The 22,701-nt window shown below is 43.6% G+C and overlaps 1 protein-coding gene and 2 long non-coding RNA genes across 6 annotated transcripts in view; all 3 read left to right on the plus strand.

The window, feature by feature from the left end:
* The window catches only part of pdzd2 (PDZ domain containing 2), a 167,252-nt gene that overhangs the window by 64,187 nt on the left and 80,364 nt on the right, over positions 1 to 22,701 (plus strand). For all 4 annotated transcript variants that reach the window (XM_032578877.1, XM_032578875.1, XM_032578874.1 and 1 more), the window contains 2 exons: positions 12,907 to 13,026; positions 13,976 to 14,090. In XM_032578877.1, coding sequence (XP_032434768.1) covers positions 12,907 to 13,026; positions 13,976 to 14,090 — 235 coding nt within the window. The remainder of the gene's footprint in view (positions 1 to 12,906; positions 13,027 to 13,975; positions 14,091 to 22,701) is intronic.
* LOC116729960 (uncharacterized) lies at positions 6,647 to 7,395 on the plus strand. Its single transcript, XR_004341224.1, has 2 exons — positions 6,647 to 7,229; positions 7,309 to 7,395. It is a non-coding gene; the product is annotated as an uncharacterized LOC116729960 (long non-coding RNA).
* LOC116729957 (uncharacterized) lies at positions 11,352 to 12,486 on the plus strand. The gene is made up of 2 exons (XR_004341221.1): positions 11,352 to 12,320; positions 12,400 to 12,486. It is a non-coding gene; the product is annotated as an uncharacterized LOC116729957 (long non-coding RNA).

Consider the following 22,701-nt stretch of genomic DNA (forward strand, 5'->3'; position numbering starts at 1 on the left):
CTTCTCTTCTAGATACGTAGTACAGGTTGTGCTCTAGTGTTCTGTAAAGACCGGGATCCTTATGTTGCAGCTCTTTTTAGAGATATTTGTGTGCTCAGTTAAGCTCAACTTATTAACATGGTACCAATGCACAACAAATTGGCAGGTTAATAGGTGAAGAGGGCCTATATCACAGCATGTTGTTGAGCATGATCAGACAGACACTGGAAGATCCTGTATTTTACAACATCAGAAAAGTTTGCTTTGTAACTTGCAGAAATTGTTGAAGCCACATGTTTAGAGTGCAGTCATGGCTTTTCTTGCTTCTACAGTGTATTGCAATACGAATATAGCTTATACACTCAAACAATAACTCTTTGGATTAACATAAAAAAAATCATGGAAAGGATTTCCACCTAATTACTTTGATTTATTTCAGCACTATGTAATTCTGTTACTCCAGTTTAAAGCAAATGTGTTCGTTCAACTTAATTTATTAAGGTTATTCCAATTTTAAGCAAATGTGTTGGCTCAACTTAACTTTTTAGGTTGATTCAACTCATTTACTATAGTTGGACCCAATGTAATTTAATAGAGCCAGCCCAACTAATTTGCAGTGCTTTGGACCAAATAATTGACTTTACTTGATTAAGATGAATGCAAATTTAGTTGAAACCAACTTATTTTACAGTGGTATCTTCACACTACTTAATTAAGTTGATCCAACTCATGAATATTAAGTTAGCTCAACAAACATGCTGAAAGATTTCCAATCATGGAAATCCTTTCCATGTCCAATTACGTTCATTCAAAGACATTTTTTTAAAGTGGTATTAAATTAAGTGTTTTAAGACAGCACTGGGTGAAAGGTTAGAAAGAACACTCAACAATTAGAAAAGGTACAACAGCTGTTATCCATTTTGTTTTACATGTGCAGTGCAGGCACTTTACTACAAAAGGTATAAACTCTTGCAATATGGCAACCCATTTGAACATGCATTTAAGCTAGTTTAAATTAATAGTTTAAACAAAGCCTTTAAAGTCAGTGTTTAATTAGTAACAAGAAATAATTCAGCCTACCACACACTGTAAAAAAAGTCACTGTAGAATTTACAGTAACTTACTGGCAGTAGGGTTGCCAGCCAACTACTGTAATTTTTACGGTAAAGAAATTACCGTAAATTTACAGTAACCTTACATTAATTTTTTTTACAGTAGCCTTACTGTAATTCTATTACAGTTTTACTGTGATTTCATTACAGTTTGACTGTGATTTTATTGCATTTTTTTCTGTAATTTTTCTTACTATATTACTGTAATTTGATTTGTTTAACTGTAATTTCTTTTAAATAGCACAGCAATTATATAACATGGTTACTGTGATTTCATCACATTTTTATCATAATAAAATTACAGTAGTCCTGTAGTAGAATTACAAAAAGTTTTCATTTTACTGTACTTCATGAAACTGCATATTTTGCTAGCTTTTAAAAGTTAAAATGTGAACTTGCAACTTAATTTACCAAACTCTCAAAAGATGTTTTATTTTTCTAAATAAAAAATATACATGTATATTTTAAAATCACTTGATTTTATTGTCAATTTAAATCTGACAAACTGAAGCAAAACAAAATATAATATTTTGCAACAGCAATATTTTCTTGTTACACAAGTATTGCAACCAAAGTGAAAAATACTCTGATCTAAAAACATAACTGCTACATTTACAATCATGGTAATATAACATTGAATACAATTAATTTAATAATCTTTACTAAAACAAAAGTACCCAAATGTCAAAGTTTCCCAACTGCATTTATGTCAGTTAAAGACAGGATGAAAAGGAAAGATTTAGTGGACAGACACTCTCTGACCTTCCTTCATTGTCGCTGTCCTCCTGTCTATCTATTAGAAATGTTCAGTGATATTAGTTTTAATTTTAACTTAGTACTCAGGTACACAGAGATATTTCCATAGACAGATACATTCTGATATCTCTATCCATATACTATGTTTGCAGACAGAGACACAGAGAATGTACCTTCTGTGCCTTTATCTGTAGACCTAAGATTGGAAATACAGTGAGATGGGAATATCTCACTATGTCTTCCATCCATTAGTCTATGGACAGAAGGATGGAAGTTACAGTGAGACACAGACAATTGGAGTATCTGGGGCGGTGAGAAGGGTGAGGGGTCAGTCTTGTCACCTCCCACAAGATGCCGCCCTGGGCGGTTGCCCATAGCAGAATCTGGCACTGGCTGATTAATCACAATTAATCACTATGCCTAACTTTGTAAGCTTGAAACATAAATATGCACACCGTTGTGCAAACCCCTCTTGCTGCACACCAACAATTTAAAATTAACAACAATTATCAATTAACAGTTATCTTGCATTTGTAGTCTCCCATACTCAACAGCAACTAAGAGAAATTTACTCCACTACACATGCATACAAGTGGTACCAAACTTGTTCAGGAGCCAATTGATAGATAAGATCTATTTTATTAGATCTATTTTATTTTCTAGTTCTTCGATGCCCCACCCTTTTATGATAGCACCAAGGGCAACTGCCCATGAACCCCATATCAAAAATGCACATTCTCAAAAAATGTTTTGTTGTCTCAAACCAACCATATCTGAAAATTCTTAGTTTTCCAGGTTTTTACATTCAGGAAGGTTTATAGAAAGTCAGTTTGTTTTAAACATTGGTTTAGAAATGTTCCTCTACATTCATTTTCTGTGATGAGGCGGCACTATATTATTATCCTCATCCAGCCAGCGAAGACCGGTGTTATTCGTGCACGTGAATTTGCGGGCTAGTAAACTAGATGTGCACAACGTTGGTTAAAGACCCAACACAAGAAAGTTGAAACTGTTCAACTCTTGTTGCTGTCTGCTGTTGCGGAAAAAGTATTTCGCTATTCATAGCTCCCCGTGTGTAACGTGCTGCTGTGAACTAGATAACTCTCGCGGGAGAGAGGCTCTGATGTCAAACTAGATGGTTCAATTGATCTGCATTATGTGATATTAACGCCTTAAAATATTGAGGTTAATCGTGTGTTAAATGCGTTAACGTTAACAGCCTGTGTGCAAGAGAAAAAAGAAACAGTTGAGGCATCCTACCCTCAAACAACTTCCTCAAAAAGACCAGAATATAGCCATCTGCTACGGAGCCCCCTAGGAGACATGGGGAATTTTTTTTCTTTTGCGTTCCCTCGCAATACTTTTGCGTTACCTCGCAAAACTTTTGCGTTCCCTCGCAATACTTTTGCGTTCCCTCGCAATACTGTACTGGTCAGTTATGCAGCATAATTGAATACTGCAAGCCTTTCTTACGGTGGGCGCCGTACTTTCTGCTTTAATATAAGGTTATGTGAGGTTTTTCCATGAATGTTAGTATCTTTTTGTGAAATATCTGAAGTTTTATATCTTTCTTTAGGATAGAAAGGTACCAGAAACCTACGATATAAACAGAAACCTTCCGTAAGGAGGAAAGAAATAAAAATACATCCTAATTTGGACTATTTCTGAGTTATTATCGCGGGTAATAAGTCATCTGACAGTTTTGATTGTGTCTCTGTTGTGTTCGTAGTCTGAATGGTTTAAAGAGCTGCTTTCAGTGCCGCTCCATCTTAGCCTTAACAGACATAAACATGAAGTAAAAAATAAATCGATTTTCAATCAGTGTTTTGCACCTAACAGTTAATAATAATAAACAAGTTTTCACTGAGGCTCTGTAAGAGCCATATGAATGAAATAAGTAATTATTGATATGACAGGAGCAGGCGGCTTTGGCACTTAGGTGTGTCAAAGCCTAGTGACGTCACCAGGTATGAATGGGAAGGATACTGGTTTTGTGTGTATTAGGAAGCGGTGAGCGGGGCGGTCAGTCCTTGCAAAGTTTGGAGCATGATCATCAAAATGGAATAAAACAATAATTGTGACAGAACAAAGAAGAGGTTTGGAGTTGATTGATACACGGACAGATTAGATTCCCCGAGTTAACCCAGTGCGGTCCTTTACCATCATTACTTTGTTGTGTTTTTAATAATAAAAACTTGTTAATAATAAAAACTGTTTGGTGCAAAACACTGATTGAAAATCAATTTATTTTTTACTGCATGTTTATGTCTGTTAAGGCTAAGATGGAGCGGCACTGAAAGCAGCTCTTTAAACCATTCAGACTACGAACACAACAGAGACACAATCAAAACTGTCAGATGACTTATTACCCGCGATAATAACTCAGAAATAGTCCAAATTAGGATGTATTTTTATTTCTTTCCTACTTACGGAAAGTTTCTGTTTATATCGTAGGTTTGTGGTGCCATTTTCTATCCTAAAGAAAGATATAAAACTTCAGATATTTCACAAAAAGATGTTAACATTCATGGAAATACCTCACATAACCTTATATTAAAGCAGAAAGTACGGCGCCCACCGTAAGAAAGGCTTGCAGTATTCAATTATGCTGCATAACTGACCAGTACAGTATCGCGAGGTAACGCAAAAGTATTGCGAGGGAACGCAAATGTTGTGTGAGGTAACGCAAAAGTTTTGCGAGGGAACGCAAAAGAAAAAAAAATCCCCATGTCCCCTAGAGGGTTCAGTAATCTGCATATTCTAGGTGAACTGAACTAAAAAGCACTTGTGTTGCACATAATGCTAGCTGAGAAATAACAGAAGTTAGTTTTAGCAAACAAGCGACAGTAGCTCAATGTAACCACATAAAATATATTTTCGTACACAAACGCAAAACTGCAATACTTAATGTTTTTTTAAAAAGTACTTACCCGGTGAAAGTCATTATTGGCCTGCCCTCTTGCCTGTGAATGTTTGCCTAAAAATCCCACAATGTCACTGTACACGTGATCCAGCGGTCCAATCCCTTCCCATATACTTTCCATACGCATTTGGAAAGTATATGGGTATATATAAAAAGATGTATTTTTAAAACCCAGCCACCTTACTGTATTTTCATGCTGTAGTTTTTACAGCGATTTGTTACAGTGCAGTTCTTAAGTGCCAATAGTGCCCTGCAGAGAAAAACAAATATCTGTAGTTTAATGTGTAACTAAAACCGCCTTAAAATTTTTCAGGCGCAAAACACTTATGTCGCGTGATCTTCGGTAATCTCACTAGACCCTCTTCGGCGGGAGAGCAGTCTGATTAAATTGAACTTGATTGAATTGAAGTTGATTGAATTCAACTTTAATACATTTTATTAACTCTAGGTTGTTGAATTTTATGTTTATCTGACATGATTTTATCACATTTGCCTTTGAAACATAAAATTATTTTCTTAAAACAACATATTTTTTTGTAAATGCAATAACCACCTCAATTAAATTTTTTGACACAAGCATGGAACAAGCAGAAAATGGTGCAAATGGTAGAGAAACACTGATTAACTGCCAGCTAACCATCACTTCATGTGATGTTAGCACATGTTAGAAACTGACTTGAGTACATCAATTACATAGAAACATGACCAAACATAGCAACATCGTGCATATTTATATGCACAATGCTGCCAGGAAAATTTAGTCTTTTCATAACTGCCGCTGGAGTTTTCCCGGGCATGCAAAACTATTATCTCTCATGATCTTGCTCGTCGTCTTCAGCACAAGATCAGTCTGACTATAATAAATCACGTTATCTCAACATGATTAAATTTCATAAACATTAAGTTGTTGAATTTCTTGTTTATCCAACATGATTTTATCACGTTTTCATTTGAAACATGAAATTATTGTGTCAAAAGTACATGATATTCTTTTGTTAATGTAATAACCCCCGAAGTTAATTTTTTTTGAGTGTATTACACTACAGCAGTGCCGAGCAGTCAGGGGAGGCAGGTGAGGAAGAGCCTTACCTGTCATTATATAATAAGTTAATTTATATTGGTATTTTCACCCAGTGGTTTGTACTATAAAGTATTTATTTTTCATTTAGCTTAACCAATTTTGATTATTTTTTCTTCAAAATTGCTGAATTGTTGCAATTTCCCATTCAAATGCTCAGAAGCGCAGCTGGTGAGGCAGCAGCGAGCTAAGCCTCACCTTCAATTGTGCAATCTCTTGCTAACTGTGCTGGCTGCCATTCAATGAGAGCATGTTCGTCCTGTCTGTACGTTACCAATAAAATGGTTAAAACAACATTTAATATATGAACTGAATTTCCATAATGTAGCTTATGTATATAATGTACAGTGTTTTATGTCCCCAACTGTGTGTGTAACGTGTTTTGTGTGCTGAGGAGCGATCATAAATGGCAGAGAACAGATTCGAGGTGAGGAAGGCAGTTTTCTTGCCATGGGGTCATGAGGAAGCGCTCATGATCCCAGACATTGATTTTGTAACTCCACGTCTGCAAAGAAAGAGACAGTGACAACGAGCTAGCCGTACAGTAAATAAGTCAAGTGCAGCAATATATTTATTGTTTTCTCCTCTCTTCAAACATCAACATGGATGACTACATTTCCACAATTTTCTAAAATGGATTTTCAATCGAAGCAGGAAATAATACTAAAGGAAGACCAGCGCCAGAGCTGAAAGGTTTGCTTCAAACTACGAGACAGAAGGGTACCTGCTCTTTTCAAACTAAGTGGTATATAAGAAAAGACAGGAAGCCCTTATTATCTGTCACAGAAAGTGCAGGTGCTGTTGGATTCCGGGGTTTTTTGGGGTTTTTCGTGTCTGGGTCCTTTATCGGCTAGTCACTAGCCTTCCACCAGATGGCGCCACAGACTGCTTTTCCTGGCGGGGCGTGCCGACCTCCAACACACCTGTTCGGCATCTCCTTATCATCTCTGGAGCTCAAGAGGAGCTGATTGCCGGTTCTTCGATGCCTGAGTGTTTGCCAGCAATGGTAGTCAGAGCCCTCCAGCGAAAGCTCTTTGTTCACTTGAGTAACTTCCCGAGTAATTCCTCTCGTTGTTCTCCTCCTCCAGGTGTCCTCCTCGAGACGCTGAGTTCCTTTGTTAAGGGATTTTTTTCCCCCTGGTTTTCCGGAACCCATTCCCTCGTGACGCCGTGAAGATTACCCACTGGTTGCCCGAGTCCTCGCACCTTCCCTTGGAAACACCGTTCGTCAGTCGGAACACTCCTCTGTCCGCCTTCTGCCGCCAGCTCCTGGACCCAGCTGGTTCTCAGACAAGCCCGGACCCATTGAGAAGACCCTTTGGACTAAACGACCTCGATCCAACAGTTAAACCCTCCCGGACTTTCACCATCTACTCTGCAAGTAAGATCAGTCCGTTTCTCATTCCCTCACTCCCTTTTCCGAAGCCCTGGAACTCACCTTCTCTCTGTTGCCTCCATAGTGTGCCGCACTTCCCGAGAGCCGTATTTCCTGGAGCAGACGCACCGCTGCTGATTTTCTGATTATTCAATAAACCATTTTTACTGATTATCCGTTTCCCTGTGGTGTTCTGCATGTGGGCTAGAAAAGTAGACCCCAACATGACAGAACACTCAGGCCAAAATCCTAGTCCAGCAGACACCATTAGGAAAACTCTTACAGAGCAACACGCACTATTACAATCAGCCCTCCAGGAAATTAATACCCGTCAGATCGAGACCAATCGACGGTTGAACGAATTAATGAATTTTTTGCAAAACTCTGTTCCACAGTCTGCAGCTCCCGATCCAACCCCGGCTCCAGAACCAGATCCTCCAGTCCGTTCCACGTTTTTGGAGATCCACCCACCGACGCCAGAAAGATTTTCTGGGGATTTGGATAAATGCAAAGGTTTTATTTTACAATGTTCCATAATTTTCAATCACTCACCGCAAAGCTTCGTCCGTGATGGCGCCAAAATTGCCTACGTCCTTTCTCTCTTGTCGGGCCAAGCGCTGAGTTGGGCCGAGGCCAGGTTCCCCTCGCCCACCGATTATGGCTGCACCTTTGAGGAATTTTTAAGAGAGTTTATGCAGGTGTTCAGCCACGATCATGATAAAACTTTTCACTCCAGAGAATTATGGAGAATTAAACAGGGACAGCGAACGGTGGTCGACTTCGCCATCGAGTTCTGAATAAAAGCAGCAGCTTCGGGCTGGAATACCGCCTCTTTAAAGAGCGCGTATTTTCACGCTTTGAATGAGTCTATCAAAGATGAATTAGCCACGCTCGACGAACCAGCAACCCTAGAAGAGATAATAAGTCTAACAATTCGCTTAGACTCAAGAATACGATCCAGAGCTAAAGAGAGAAATCGTAGAGACACTCCCGTAAGAGTTTCCGCCGCTTCCTTACCTCTCAGATCTGTTTCAGCTCCTCCCGGCTCTTCAGAACCTGAGCCTATGCGAATCGGCCGAACTCGCCTCACCCCGCAGGAACGACATAAAAGAATGACCTCTCGCCTATGTCTTTATTGCGGGCTGCCCTCAGGTCCGCCAGTAGGGGTGAGGAGGGTGGCGGACCATCAACAGAATAACGACTCTCCTCTCTTGCTATTACCGGCTACCCTGATCCATGAAGACCAATCTCTCCAGTTGTCCGTTTTAGTCGATTCAGGTTGTGAGCAGGACCTAATAGACACCACTTTAGTTCAGCAGTTGGCCATCGAAACCATTCCCCTCACCGCTCCTCTTCGAGTCACCGCTATCGACGGCCAGGCCCTTCCTCAGATCACCCATCAGACCAAGCCTATACAATTAGTAATTTCCGGAAACCATAGAGAATTTATTTCCTTCTTTGTTTTTCCCTCAGCTAACTCCCCTATAATCCTCGGCTTCAATTGGCTTCAACGACATAATCCTCACATTAACTGGGCTAACCGTCATGTCGAATCCTGGTCCACGTTCTGTCACTCATCCTGCCTCTGTACTGCAGTTCCACCAGGTCCGTCACCGGCTGAGCCGAAACAAGCGGATCCTCCTGATCTGTCCACAATTCCACCTGAATATCACGATTTAGCTCCAGTTTTCAGCAAGACCAAAGCTCTGTCTCTTCCTCCTCACAGACCCTATGATTGCGCAATAGATCTCCTTCCTGGTGCACCTCTTCCTTCCAGCCGCCTTTACAACATTTCCCGACCAGAACGCGAAACTATGGAGAAGTACATAAAAGACTCATTAGCTGCCGGCGTTATCCGCCCATCCTCCTCTCCATTAGGGGCGGGGTTCTTTTTCGTGGGCAAGAAGGACGGCTCTCTCCGCGCTTGCATTGATTATTGTGGGTTGAACCAGATCACTGTAAAAAACAAGTATCCCCTGCCCCTGTTGTCCTCTGCCTTTGAACCGGTCCATGGTGCTACCATTTTTTCTATATTAGATCTCAGAAATGCCTATCACCTACTCCATATTCGTCAGGGGGATGAGTGGAAGACGGCATTCAAGACACCCCTCGGTCACTTCGAATATCTAGTCATGCCTTTTGGCTTATCGAACGCCCCAGCATTTTTTCAAGCTCTCGTCAACGACGTTCTAAGGGATTTTCTGAATGTTTTCATTTTTGTGTACTTGGATGACATTCTCATTTATTCCAAGAACCTCACAGAACACAGACAACATGTCCGACTCGTCCTCCAACGCCTACTGGAGAATAAACTTTTTATTAAACGGAGAAGTGTGAGTTCCATAAAGCATCTGTCTCCTTCCTGGGGTTCGTTCTAGAAGGCGGACAGGTAAGGCCCACGGAGGAGAAGATCAAGGCGGTTTTGGACTGGCCCATTCCCGAGACGCGGAAGCAACTTCAGAGGTTTCTAGGCTTCGCTAACTTCTATCGCAGATTTATCCGCAACTACAGTCAAACAGCCCAACCGTTAACAGCTCTAACGTCATCCAAGATCCACTTCAGTTGGACCCCAGAAGCCGATAAAGCATTTGTGAAACTCAAGAGTCTTTTTTCCAGAGCACCTGTGCTAGTCCAAACAGACCCCACGAAGCAATTTATTGTTGAGGTTGATGCTTCTGATTCTGGGGTCGGGGCGGTGCTATCTCAAATTTCTGCTGCTGACAACAAGACTCACCCGTGTGCTTTTTTCTCCCGTAGACTATCCCCCCCGGAGCGCAACTATGACGTGGGTGACCGCGAATTGTTGGCCATAAAGCTGGCCTTGGAGGAGTGGCGGCACTGGCTGGAGGGGGCGGAACACCCAGTACTAGTTTGGACGGATCATAAAAATTTGTCCTACCTCCAATCTGCTAAGAGGCTCAATCCACGTCAGTCCCGCTGGTCACTTTTTTTCTCTAGATTCAACCTAGCCATTTCCTTTCGTCCCGGTTCCCGCAACATCACCCCCGACGCTTTGTCCCGAGTCCACTCTCCAGACGACACTGATAAGGTTCCTGCCTCTATTCTTCCCCCCAGTTGCACTGTAGCCGCAGTGACTTGGGAAATAGAGGATTTAATTAAACAAGCCCAACAATCTGAACCTACCCCAGAGTCATGTCCGTCTAACAGGATCTACGTTCCCTCCACGATTAGAGCCCGGTTTATTAATTGGATTCACGCCTCCAAATTTTCAGCACACCCAGGTATAAGCCGCACCATTGCCCTTATTAACCGCCGGTTCTGGTGGCCGTCCATACACAAGGATGTCAAAGAATACATCTTGTCCTGCTCCATCTGTTCAAGGAACAAACCGTCCCATCGACCTCCTTCGGGCTACCTCCATCCTCTACATATTCCCAGCCGTCCCTGGTCCCACATATCCATAGACTTCATCACTGGCTTACCTCCCTCCAAAGGTATGACAACCATACTCACCATCATTGATCATTTTTCGAAAGCCTGTCATTTAGTTCCTCTCAGGAGGTTACCCAATGCGTTTCAGACCGCCCAGTTGCTCGTGAAACACGTTTTCTGTTTGCATGGAACCCCGCAGGAGATCCTGTCGGACCCCGGGCCTCAGTTCATCTCCCGGGTCTGGAGGAGTTTCTGTTCTGCGCTTGAGGCTAAAGTCTCTTTAACTTCAGGTTTTCACCCTCAAACTAATGGCCAGACAGAGCGCATGAACCAGGAATTAGAGTCGACCCTCCGCTGCTTCACATCTACTAACCCGTCTGACTGGAGTCAATTCCTTCCATGGGTGGAGTATGCTCATAACAGTCACACCTCCGCTGCCACAGGTTTTTTACCGTTTGAAGTTTCCTTAGGATACCAACCACCGCTGCTCTTCTCTGAGGAAAAGGACATTTCTGTGACTTCTGTGCGACATCACATCCGTCGCTGCCAAAGGGTTTGGAGAAGTACGGTCCACGCCCTCAACCACACAGCGGAGCAAAACAAGCGCCAAGCGGATCGCAAGAGGATCCCGGCCCCCGTCTACACTTCAGGTCAGAGAGTATGGTTATCCTCACGTAACATACCGCTGAAATCCATGTTGAAAAAACTGTCTCCCAGGTTTATCGGCCCATTCGAGATCACATCGGTAATCAGCCCGTCTGCGGTTCGTCTTCGCCTCCCTTCTACCATGCGCATACATCCAACCTTTCACGTTTCACAGATTAAGCCCATACAGGCCAGCAAGCTGTGCCCTCCTTCCGAGCCCCCTCCTCCCGCCCGAGACGTTGATGGCCATCCTGCCTATTCTGTCCGCCGGATCGTGGACTCCCGTCGGCAGGGTCGTGGTTGGCAGTACCTTGTCTGCCAACTGGGAGGGCTACAGTCCGGAGGATCGTTCCTGGGTCCCCGGCTCATTCCTTTTGGACCCGTCCCTTATTGATGATTACCGTTGTTCTCTCCCTTCTTGTTCGTCTTGGCCGCCAGGTGGCGACCGTTGAGGGGGGGGTACTGTTGGATTCCGGGGTTTTTGGTGTCTGGGTCCTTTTTCGGCTAGTCACTAGCCTTCCACCAGATGGCGCCACAGACTGCTTTTCCTGGCGGGGCGTGCCGACCTCCAACACACCTGTTCGGCATCTCCTCATCATCTCTGGAGCTCAAAAGGAGCTGACTGCCGGTTCTTCGATGCCTGAGTGTTTGCCAGCAATGGTAGTCAGAGCCCTCCAGTGAAAGCTCTTTGTTCACTTGAGTAACTTCCCGAGTAATTCCTCTCGTTGTTCTCCTCCTCCAGGTGTCCTCCTCGAGACGCTGAGTTCCTTTGTTAAGGGATTTTTTCCCCCTGGTTTTCCGGAACCCATTCCCTCGTGACACCGTGAAGATTACCCACTGGTTGCCCGAGTCCCCGCACCTTCCCTTGGAAACACCGTTCGTCAGTCGGAACACTCCTCTGTCTCCAGCCCGCCAGATCCTGCCTGTCCGCCTTCCGCCGCCAGCTCCTGGACCCAGCTGGTTCTCAGACAAGCCCGGACCCATTGAGAAGACCCTTTGGACTAAACGACCTCGATCCAACAGTTAAACCCTCCCGGACTTTCACCATCTACTCTGCAAGTAAGATCAGTCCGTTTCTCATTCCCTCACTCCCTTTTCCGAAGCCCTGGAACTCACCTTCTCTCTGTTGCCTCCATAGTGTGCCGCATTTCCCGAGAGCCGTATTTCCTGGAGCAGACGCACCTCTGCTGATTTTCTGATTATTCAATAAACCATTTTTACTGATTATCCGTTTCCCTGTGGTGTTCTGCATGTGGGCTAGAAAAGTAGACCCCAACATGACAGGTGCTGCTTTAAATCAGCTGACAAAAACACTTTAAAAGCATTAAAAAATTGTGTTTATTTCTGTAGCTTCCTGTATATTCCAGATTTACTCATCATTTAGTCCTGACATTGTATTATCTTTAAAAACAATAAAACCAGATTAACAACATGAAGTTTAAGTGTTAACCATGTGAAATTTAGGTGTTAAATATATAAATATTGCATCTAATGATATCTAATGATAAAGAGAAAAATGGGAGAGAGAAGCATGACACATAGAAGAGAAAATCCCAATAAAACAGAGTCAGAGAGAAAAAAGGGGCCTGTTACTGTATTAATTTATCTGAAAGTTGCTGTTTTTGTATGTTTATCTCCATTCTAGGAACATCAGATAATTAAGAAATCAGCCCGCTCCATGAGCACTGTTGAAGAAGAGTCTCCATGGCGACTGGCACAGCCGTCTATTATCTCCAGCATAGTGCTGATGAAAGGCCAGGGGAAGGTGAGTGCTCTCCTTTGACACATATGCATATTTAAAGCCCAGTGGTTGTCTGTAGGTAAGCTCTACATGTGGAGTCTTTATAATATTGTGTTTTTTTAAACACATACAGTCACATTGAACATCTGCAACTGCAAAATCATTTCATGAATTAATCATGCAGTCACCTATCTTGATGTGGCTTGAAGTCACATCAAAATCTAGAATGTCCTCAAAGTCCGGTTGTAGCAGAATGTATGGATAAAATTATCTATTAAACTGTTAAAATATTAACAAACTGAATATCTGCATTCAGTTTGAACCTCATAAGATTAGATAATATTTCACATCTTTTCAAATTTATGTTATTTGGCCTCATGCAAATAAAAATGTATTTAAAATAATTGATAAAATATTTTTTACAGAACTGTTATCTTGGAGTTCTATTTCTGGGGTCCTCTGTAGTCTAGAAGGCCACAGAAATAGCTGTGGTTGGCAATCTTTTATACATTGAATTTGACATAAGCTCTAGAGGACCTGTCCCTAATTCCCAGTGAAAGATGAGGGTGATTTGGAATTTCAATCCTCTATTTCAATCCTCTAACATCATTCAGACTTCCAGAAGAAATAAACCTTTCTTCCTGACAAACAAGAGACTGATTAAGGTGTTTAGTCAAAGCTCAAACACTTCAGCAGTTTGTCAGCTCTGCTTCCTGTGAAAACAAGACTTTGGATTTGGATTTTCAAATCAGGCAAATGAGGCTCTGAGGATCAACATGAGCAGGTGAAGAAAACAGAGACTCCGACAGTTAGATTGCGCTGTACAAACCTGGGAGAATGAAATGTGATGATAGTACTGAGGTCTGATGTGTATAGTGGAATGTCAGGTAAAGTTATTGTTCAGAGGTGAGAGTAAGTTAAAGTATGAATGCAGAATTCCTTTTTGGCATTTACTGTAATATTCCATGCCCAGGGCCTTGGCTTCAGTATCGTTGGTGGGCAGGACTCAGCACGTGGCCATATGGGCATTTTTGTCAAAACAATTTTTCCTCACGGAGCTGCTGCAGCTGACGGGCGACTGAAGGAAGGTAACTATTCCTCCTTATTCTGGATATCTCTGCATTCACAAAACAGTGAAGTGAAGTTCAAGTTAATCTATTACATTTATGAGGTTTATTGGAAGTTAAAGATGAGATATAGTGTTCATATTTTCATTGATGTCGAAGTGTCACCTGTAGGACATAATATTGGTCCCCACCCTCCACCTCATCCCCCAGTCTCTGTTCTGCCTGAGTTAGATGGAGTGGGAAAAAGCTCTACAAGTTTTACTATAGTCTCCATCCTTGAACCGCTTATGCTCCCTACAAGAAATGATTCAGTATGACTGTGAAGTCGGCGTGGTTTATATTCTACCTCACATTTTAAACACATACTTGAACTCTTTGAACTCTGATATCTTCAATTGGAGAAATATATAGTTTACTATTAAAATCTTTAGCTGAAGTGGTGCTTGTAATCACATTGTAGCACACAGCACAAATTCATCCTAAAGATCAACTTCAAAACCCTCAGATATTTTTTAGTGTACAATTGATGCAGATCAGGAAGTTGGGACATTACACACATTCAGTCTACTGTAGATGAATAGCTCATAATCTAGGTGCAATCATTTAATGTTATTGTTTATATGCAGTTAGTGGGACAACAGTCAGTGTATGTTTATTTTTTTCACTGTGGGAAAAAGTTACATATTTTTATCTATCTGCTTGATGTGTGATGACAGGATTGTTTTTGACATCACATGTTAAAATGGCACATTGAGTAGGTCGAGTGCTCCTCTGACCCTGTCAAGAAGTGGTGCGGGTGAGGTGGTGAGGCAGAGGCAGCGGACCCAGGAATGATGAAAAATATGAGGATTTAATGAAAATAACTTGTCCAAACAACAAACAGCAGGCACGAGGAAACACTGACGACACAGAAGCTAACATTGACGACGACTAGACTGGACATTGACGAAACATAGACGAGGACCCGACGAGGAACAAGGAACACAGGTGGAGTTAAATACACGGGAGGGTAATCACAGAACGAGACACACCTGGGAACAATCAAGGGGAGGACAGGACAACGAAGAGACTCAAGGACACAAAAAACTCTAACTAAACACGGAAAAACACAGATCCTGACAGTACCCCCCCCTCAAGGGCGGCTACCAGACGCCCAAAAAAAAAAAACCACAACAAGGGTGGGCGGAGGGGCGCCGGATGGGGGGCCAGAGTCCAGAAAAAACAAAAACACAACAAGGGTGGGCGGAGGGGCGCTGGACGGGGGGCCAGAGTCCAGAAAAACAAAAAACAACCCACCATCGTGGGCGGAAACACAAGAAGGGCCAAGAGTCCAAAAACAAACAAAAAACTACCCACAGGGTGGGCGGAGGCAAAGGAGGCAGGAACCACGGAGGTGGTCCGGCGGTCGTCCGCGGCGGCGGGAACCACGGAGGCGGTCCGGCGGCCGTCCGCGGCGCAGGAGGCGGGAACCACGGAGGCGGTCCGGCGGCCGTCCGCGGCGCTGGAGGCGGGAACCACGGAGGCGGTCCGGCGGCCGTCCGCGGCGCTGGAGGCGGGAACCACGGAGGCGGTCCGGCGGCCGTCCGCGGCGCTGGAGGCGGGAACCACGGAGGCGGTCCGGCGGCCGTCCGCGGCGCTGGAGGCGGGAACCACGGAGGCGGTCCGGCGGCCGTCTGTGGCGGCGGGAACCACGGAGGCGGTCCAGCGGCCGTCCGCGGCGCTGGAGGCGGCGATGATGAGTCCCGGGGGCCGCCCACAGACGGCGACGACGAGCCCCCCGAGGCAGGGTCTCTGGTGGAGCACAGGGGGTCTCAGTGGGAACGCCGGGAGTCTGAGTCGGAACACTGGGAGTCTTATGAGGAACGCAGGGGGTCTTGGTCGTCGGGGTCTCGGAAGGAACGTAGAGGGTCTCGGGAGTCGGTGTCTCGGAGGGAACGTAGAGGGTCTCGGGAGTCGGGGTCTCGGAAGGAACGCAGAGGGTCAGGGTCTCAGGAGGAACGCTGGGGGTCTCGGTCTCAGGAGGAACACTGGGGGTCTCGGTCTCAGGAGGAACGCAGAAGGTCAGGGTCGGAACGCAGGGAGTCTCTGAAGGAACGCAGGGAGTCTGAGTCGGAACGCAGGGAGTCTCGGAAGGAACGCTGGGGGTCTGGGTCTCGGAAGGAACACTGGGAGTCAGGGTCTCAGGAGGAACGCTGGAGGTCAGGGTCTCAGGAGGAACGCTGGAGGTCAGGGTCTCAGGAGGAACGCTGGAGGTCAGGGTCTCAGGAGGAACACTGGGAGTCTCGGTAGGAACACAGGGAGTCTCTGGAGGAACACAGGGAGTCTGAGTCGGAGCGCTGGGGGTCTGGGTCTCGGAAGGAACACTGGGAGTCTCGGAAGGAACGCCGGCTGGAACGCCGGCTGATTCGGCCTCGGGTGCGCCGGCTGGAACGCCGGCTGATTCGGCCTCGGGTGCGCCGGCTGGAACGCCGGCTGATTCGGCCTCGGGTGCGCCGGCTGGAACGCCGGCTGACTCGGCCTCGGGTGCGCCGGAGCGAAGCCTTGGAACCGGCCGCGGAGGCGAGCCGCAGCGAAGCCTTGGAACCGGCCGCGGAGGCGAGCCGCAGCGAAGCCTTGGAACCGGCCGCGGAGGCGAGCCGCAGCGAAGCCTTGGAACCGGCCGCGGAGGCGAGCCGCAGCGAAGCCTTGGAACCGGCCGCGGGGGCGAGCCGCAGCGAAGCCTTGGAACCGGCCACGGGGGCGAGCCGCAGCGAAGCCTTGGAACCGGCCGCGGGGGCGAGCCGCAGCGAAGCCTTGGAAACGGCTGCGGAGGTGAGCCGGAGCGAAGCCTGGGAAACGGCTGCGGGTCCGGAAAGCGACGAGGGGCCGGGTGCACCGGCGGCTCACGTCGTTGTCTCCGAGCGGGCAGCGGAGGTGGCGGCTCCGGAAAGCGACGAGGGGCCGGGTGCACCGGCGGCTCACGTCGCTGTCTCCGATATGGCAGCGGAGGTGACGGATCCGGAAGGCGACGAGGGGCCGGGTTCACCGGCGGCTCACGTCGCTGTCTCCCCCGGCGTGAGTAACGGCGGGGGCCGAATCCGGAGGGCTTTGGGGTGGTGACTGGTAGGATCTGGCGGCTAATCGCCAGGGTGTAGTCCGACTCCAGTCCCAACTCTTCCAGCAGCAGCGGAGATGGCAGGATCTCTACGTCCCTGTAGAGATCCCGCTGAGCCAACTCCAACTGCTGCTGGAACCATACCTCCGGGTCATGCTGGGCCATAAGCTGCTGTCTCACCATCGGTCTGGTCGGGTCCTTCTGTCAAGAAGTGGTGCGGGTGAGGTGGTGAGGCAGAGGCAGCGGACCCAGGAATGATGAAAAATATGAGGATTTAATGAAAATAACTTGTCCAAACAACAAACAGCAGGCACGAGGAAACACTGACGACACAGAAGCTAACATTGACGACGACTAGACTGGACATTGACGAAACATAGACGAGGACCCGACGAGGAACAAGGAACACAGGTGGAGTTAAATACACGGGAGGGTAATCACAGAACGAGACACACCTGGGAACAATCAAGGGGAGGACAGGACAACGAAGAGACTCAAGGACACAAAAAACTCTAACTAAACACGGAAAAACACAGATCCTGACAGACCCAGAGATCTGGAAGACAGCTTGTCTCTATCCCGCCTCTACAACCAATGCACCAGTCAACAGCTAACTTAAAACCAACCCTGTCTAGGCGACCCAATTGGAACCACTGTTCTCACAGTTCAAAAATATTAAAAATAGTTTTCATAACAATGATGCCAAAGGTCAAATAAAGAGTTTTTTTTTTTTTTCATTTTCAGCTTGATTAAACTCTAGGGGGGTGCTATAAGTTGGTAACATTTTTACTTCCAAAATGTACTGAAAATGGGCTGAATTTTTGTGGATATCTTCAAGAGACAACCCTGGAACTGTCAATATGGTAATGATTGGTCAAAGTGAGCATGGCATATGTGCAAAAATTAGGTCTTTGGGAAAATTTACAAAATGTCACTCATTGAACTTAGAGGGCTAAGATAGTCAGGATATTTCCCTTGCATACACGCTAAAAGTGCTGACCCAAATTTGCAGTTCTATATAAAAGCATGCTGTTACTATTCATAAAACTTGTAACTAATGGTAGCGGTAGGAGCTCCGACTGTTTGGTGGAACATCTTGAAATTTGGAATGCTATTCAAATCCATCCTAGCACAAGAAATATTCAGATTTAAGAGCCCCCCTGGGTTAATTACTATATATTAAAAACGACATGGGCAGTTTTTATTTTATTTAGAAAAACGCTTAGACTATGTTGGATTGTGAAATTTAGGAAATTACAGGATATGATTGAAACATCTCAAAATGTTTCAAAATTTTGAGAATATTTTGAAACATTCTGATTTTTTAGCAAATTTCAAAATTATTAGGCATGTTTTAGTTTTGACCATATCATCATTTTTATGCATATTTTCCAACTCCAAACTAAATAAACTTGAATGCTTATTGAATATAAACATATCAGTTGATATGTATTTCTTTAATAAGGGAGGGTGAGGCATAAGGAGATCAACACTCTAAATAAAGGTGTACATAATTATTAGGCAGCTTTTTTGCCTCAGGCAAAATAGGCCAAAAAAGAGATTTAAGTGATTCTGAAAAGTCCAAAATTGAAAAAAGTCTTTCAGAGGGAAGCAGCACTCTTGAAGTTGCTAAGATATTGGGGCGTGATCACAGAACGATCAAACATTTTGCTGTAAATAGTCAACAGGATCGCAAGAAACAAGTTGAGAAAGAAGACATAAATTAACTGCAAAGATCTGAGAAGTATCAAACGTGAAGCTGCCATGAACCCATTATCTTCCAGTGCTGTCATATTCTAGAACTGCAACCAAAATAAGGCCAAAATAAGGAAGGCTGAAACCCGACCACCACTGAACAAGACATATAAGTTGAAACGCCAAGACAGATCTGAAGATAGATTTTTCAAACGTTTTATGGACTGATGAGATGAGAGTGACTCTTGATGGACCAGATGGATGGACCTGTTGCTGGATCAGTTATGGGCACAGAGCTCCACTTCACATCAGATGCCAGGAAGGTGGAGGCAGATACTGGTATGAGCAGGTATTATTAAAGATGAGCTAGTTGGACCTTTTTGGGTTGAAGATGGACTCAAAATCAACTCCCAAACCTGCTGCTAGGTTTTAGAAGACACTTTCTTCAAGCAGTGGTACAAAAAAAACTTGCATCTTTTTAGAGGATCGTGATTTTTATGCAGGACTGATGCATGCTTTTACTGATTGCACGAAGCAGTAAGAGCCTTAAAGACAAAAGAAAAATGAACTGGCCCCCTTCCATACCAGACTTAAACTCCACTGCGAACTTGTGGGCCCTTCATAAAAGGGAGATTTATGAAGGAAAACAGTTCAAATCTCTGAGCAGTGTCTGGGAGGCTGTGATTGCTGCTGCACAAAAATATTGTCAACTTGGTCAACTCTTGGATTGACCAAGAGTTCTGGAGTTGTTCAACAATTAAATGAATTCTCAAAACTACGACTTGCGTACTAATTGTGCACACAGTGTAGGTCAGCATTGCTAATGTTGTACAATAAAAGTGAACAATTATTTTGTACGAAGCCCTTATGTATAGAGATTTCATGAAGTACAAATATTATTCCGTTCATAGACAAGGTGGTGTGAGAAAATAAGAGGAATTTTTTTTATAAAGTTTTAATTTTTAATGATTCTTGGATTTTAGTGGCTCAGTGTGGTATAAAATGGCAGATAACATTTTTTGTACTAAAATACCATTGGAGCTAGGGACATTGAAATACACTATCATGATTCCAAAAGTAGACTTTACTATTGGAGGATATTTTTGGAAATTTTGTTGTGGATTATGAAATGTCTGCAAATTTATTAACCTGGCTCTGTGTCATAAAATGGTATTTAGCAATTTTCTATTGAGAAAGCTTTCAGTCTAGGGGTATGGAGATAAATATCTATTTTTATTGTAGATGGAAACTTCCATCCATCAATTTTCTTATCCCTAGTGGGGTCAGGAGGGGTGCTGGTGCCTATCTCCAGCGAATGTTTCAGGCAAGAGGCGGGGTACACCCTGGACAGGTCACCAGTCCAGGCAACACAGAGACAGACAGGACAAACAACCATGCACACACATATTCACACCTAGGGAGAATTTAGAGAGGCCATTTAACCTGACAGTCATGTTTCTGGACTGTGGAAGGAAGCAGGAGTACCCGGAGAGAACCCATGCATGCACAGGGAGAACATGCAAACTCCATGCAGAAAGACCCTGGGCCTGGGATAGAACCCAGGACCTTCTTGCTGCAAGGCAATAATGCTACCATCTACGCCACTGTGCAGCCCCAAGATGGAAACTTGTATAAGAATATTTTTGTATTTTCTTAATGAAATATGGATTTTATATAATTTTTTTACTAAGCTCTGTGTGGTAGTTAACCTTTGCTGAACCACCGTTAAAACTAGAAACTTTGAAACTTAGTATGACTTCACATGAAGACATGACCATCTCAGAATATTTCACTAATCTTCTGATGACTCAGTCGTAAGTGCACCCACTAATCAGCCGTGATTGATTAGTTTTTCAAGAACAGTCTAAAATACGACTTAATAAGTTAATAAATAGCTTTTTCCCCATTTCATACTGTTTTTGAACTATTCGTGCTTTGCTAGAGCAGAGCTGAAAAACGTCAATCGCGGAAGGTTTTGAGTCGATCTCGGCATTAGGTGAGAAACTGAGCGCCGCCTGGACGCTCAGACCAGTACGTAACTTTATTAAAGAACATCAATAAAACGTGTTCAAATTAATGACCCAACAAAAATATTAATCTCAGTAATTATTGTTTCAACAAGGTGTTGCAAAATTCTTTGCGTTTCGGTTCCATTACCAAAATAACTAACAGAGCAGGAGTTTAAAATGAGCTGTTATGTTATGTGTTAACGTAATCTCTGCTCGGCTTGCGGAAGCGGTTGTCACGGCAACGGGTGTACTTAAATGACAGAGAGAGACAGAGAGTAAAAAAGTATGAATGGTTTTGAGTTGATCACCTATTTGGGTTATTTTACCTTTGTTTACCTTTGCTGTGGCGCAGTACAGCCGCTACAGTTTCTGAACGTTTAATAAATGACAAACTTGGACTAATTACCTCGTTTAATTGCTAGTCACAACAAACATCAAACATGGTAAATATATTTCATTAAGTATTTAACAAACAAATGGCTTCTACCGCACTAATTATGTGAAATTAAATTAACTGTCTAATATTTAAAAACAAAAATAGTATGGTGCTCTCTGCCATCTTGCTTTAAGCTCAGCCTGAGAGGCTCTTTCTCTATCAAACTATTTTATTTTTGGTCTCTTATTTAGTGGAAATATTGACGTTGATGAGACTTTCTCCAAAATGACAACCTTTTTCAATCTTTATGGCTCCGCTGTTGAAAATGAGGCTCTAACATTCACAGATGACATTGAAATAAATTCCAGTCCAACATCTGGTTTGAGGTGATTGCTCTGGAACCTGTTGGAGGAAAAATACCCCAACTTAAGAAGATGTGCTTTTAACTTAACAGTGCTTTTTGGTTCCTTCTGTCAATATGAGAGTCGGGCTGAGGAGACGCCATGTTAGGAAGACGAAGTGGAAGCTGGAGGAACTTCAGAACAAACAAGTCATGATGCTAGGCCTACTGATTATCCCTCTGTATGGACACAGAATCAATACAACCAGTTTAAAAGCTAAAATGAATGGTTATATGCCAGACATGGAAAACTGGGATGCACTCCATGCCGTGACATTCAGAATTTAGGTCTCATGGCATCTCGTGGTCTCAATATTACAGCCAGTAGGCTGAGGGAAACATGGCTCCATTTTGTAGCAATTCAAGAGCTACTCAGCTTTTATCACTTCGCAAAAAAAAAATCATCAGCACAGAAACTCCAGGAATTTAAAATTATTTTCACCCTTGGTGGTAATGTACTTATTTTACCTATATTCCTAACTTTTGGTTATACATTAGGAATGAGGCAAGAACTAGTTCTTAGCTTGTGGCTTGTTTACTGTTGACATATTGTTGACAAATCTTCATTTAGTCAAAATAAATCTATCCTTCTTGTCACATGTCACTGCTAGCTTTTAGAATGAGACTGATCCAGACATTACCACTGCACAGAGAATACTTGATTACAATCATTCCACTTAAGCTTTTTGTGTTCTCCATTCATCAGTTCAGTCTCCAGCAGGAAAACTATCCCTGCCTTATTTTTTTCTCACTTGGAATTTTATTTCTCTTAATTGGGTTGAAGACACCAATTACATTATAATAAGCTATTTTTTCCCCCAACATATATAAATATATATATAAGAAAGAGGCAGAACAAAATGCCATACAGTAACATTAACATTACCATAACTCAGAAAAAAAAGGGAAGACCCATTAATGCAATATATTATGTAAGGCTACGTGAAAAAATTGCAGAAATATCCAGACCAGTATACAGTATAAAGGGGCCCCAAATATTATGCAACATATTTTCTTTATTGTGTAATTTACTAGTTAGAAAGTCCAACGACACATAT

Source organism: Xiphophorus hellerii, chromosome 12 (genome assembly GCF_003331165.1).
Source record: "Xiphophorus hellerii strain 12219 chromosome 12, Xiphophorus_hellerii-4.1, whole genome shotgun sequence".
Classification (NCBI taxonomy): Eukaryota; Metazoa; Chordata; class Actinopteri; order Cyprinodontiformes; family Poeciliidae; genus Xiphophorus; species Xiphophorus hellerii.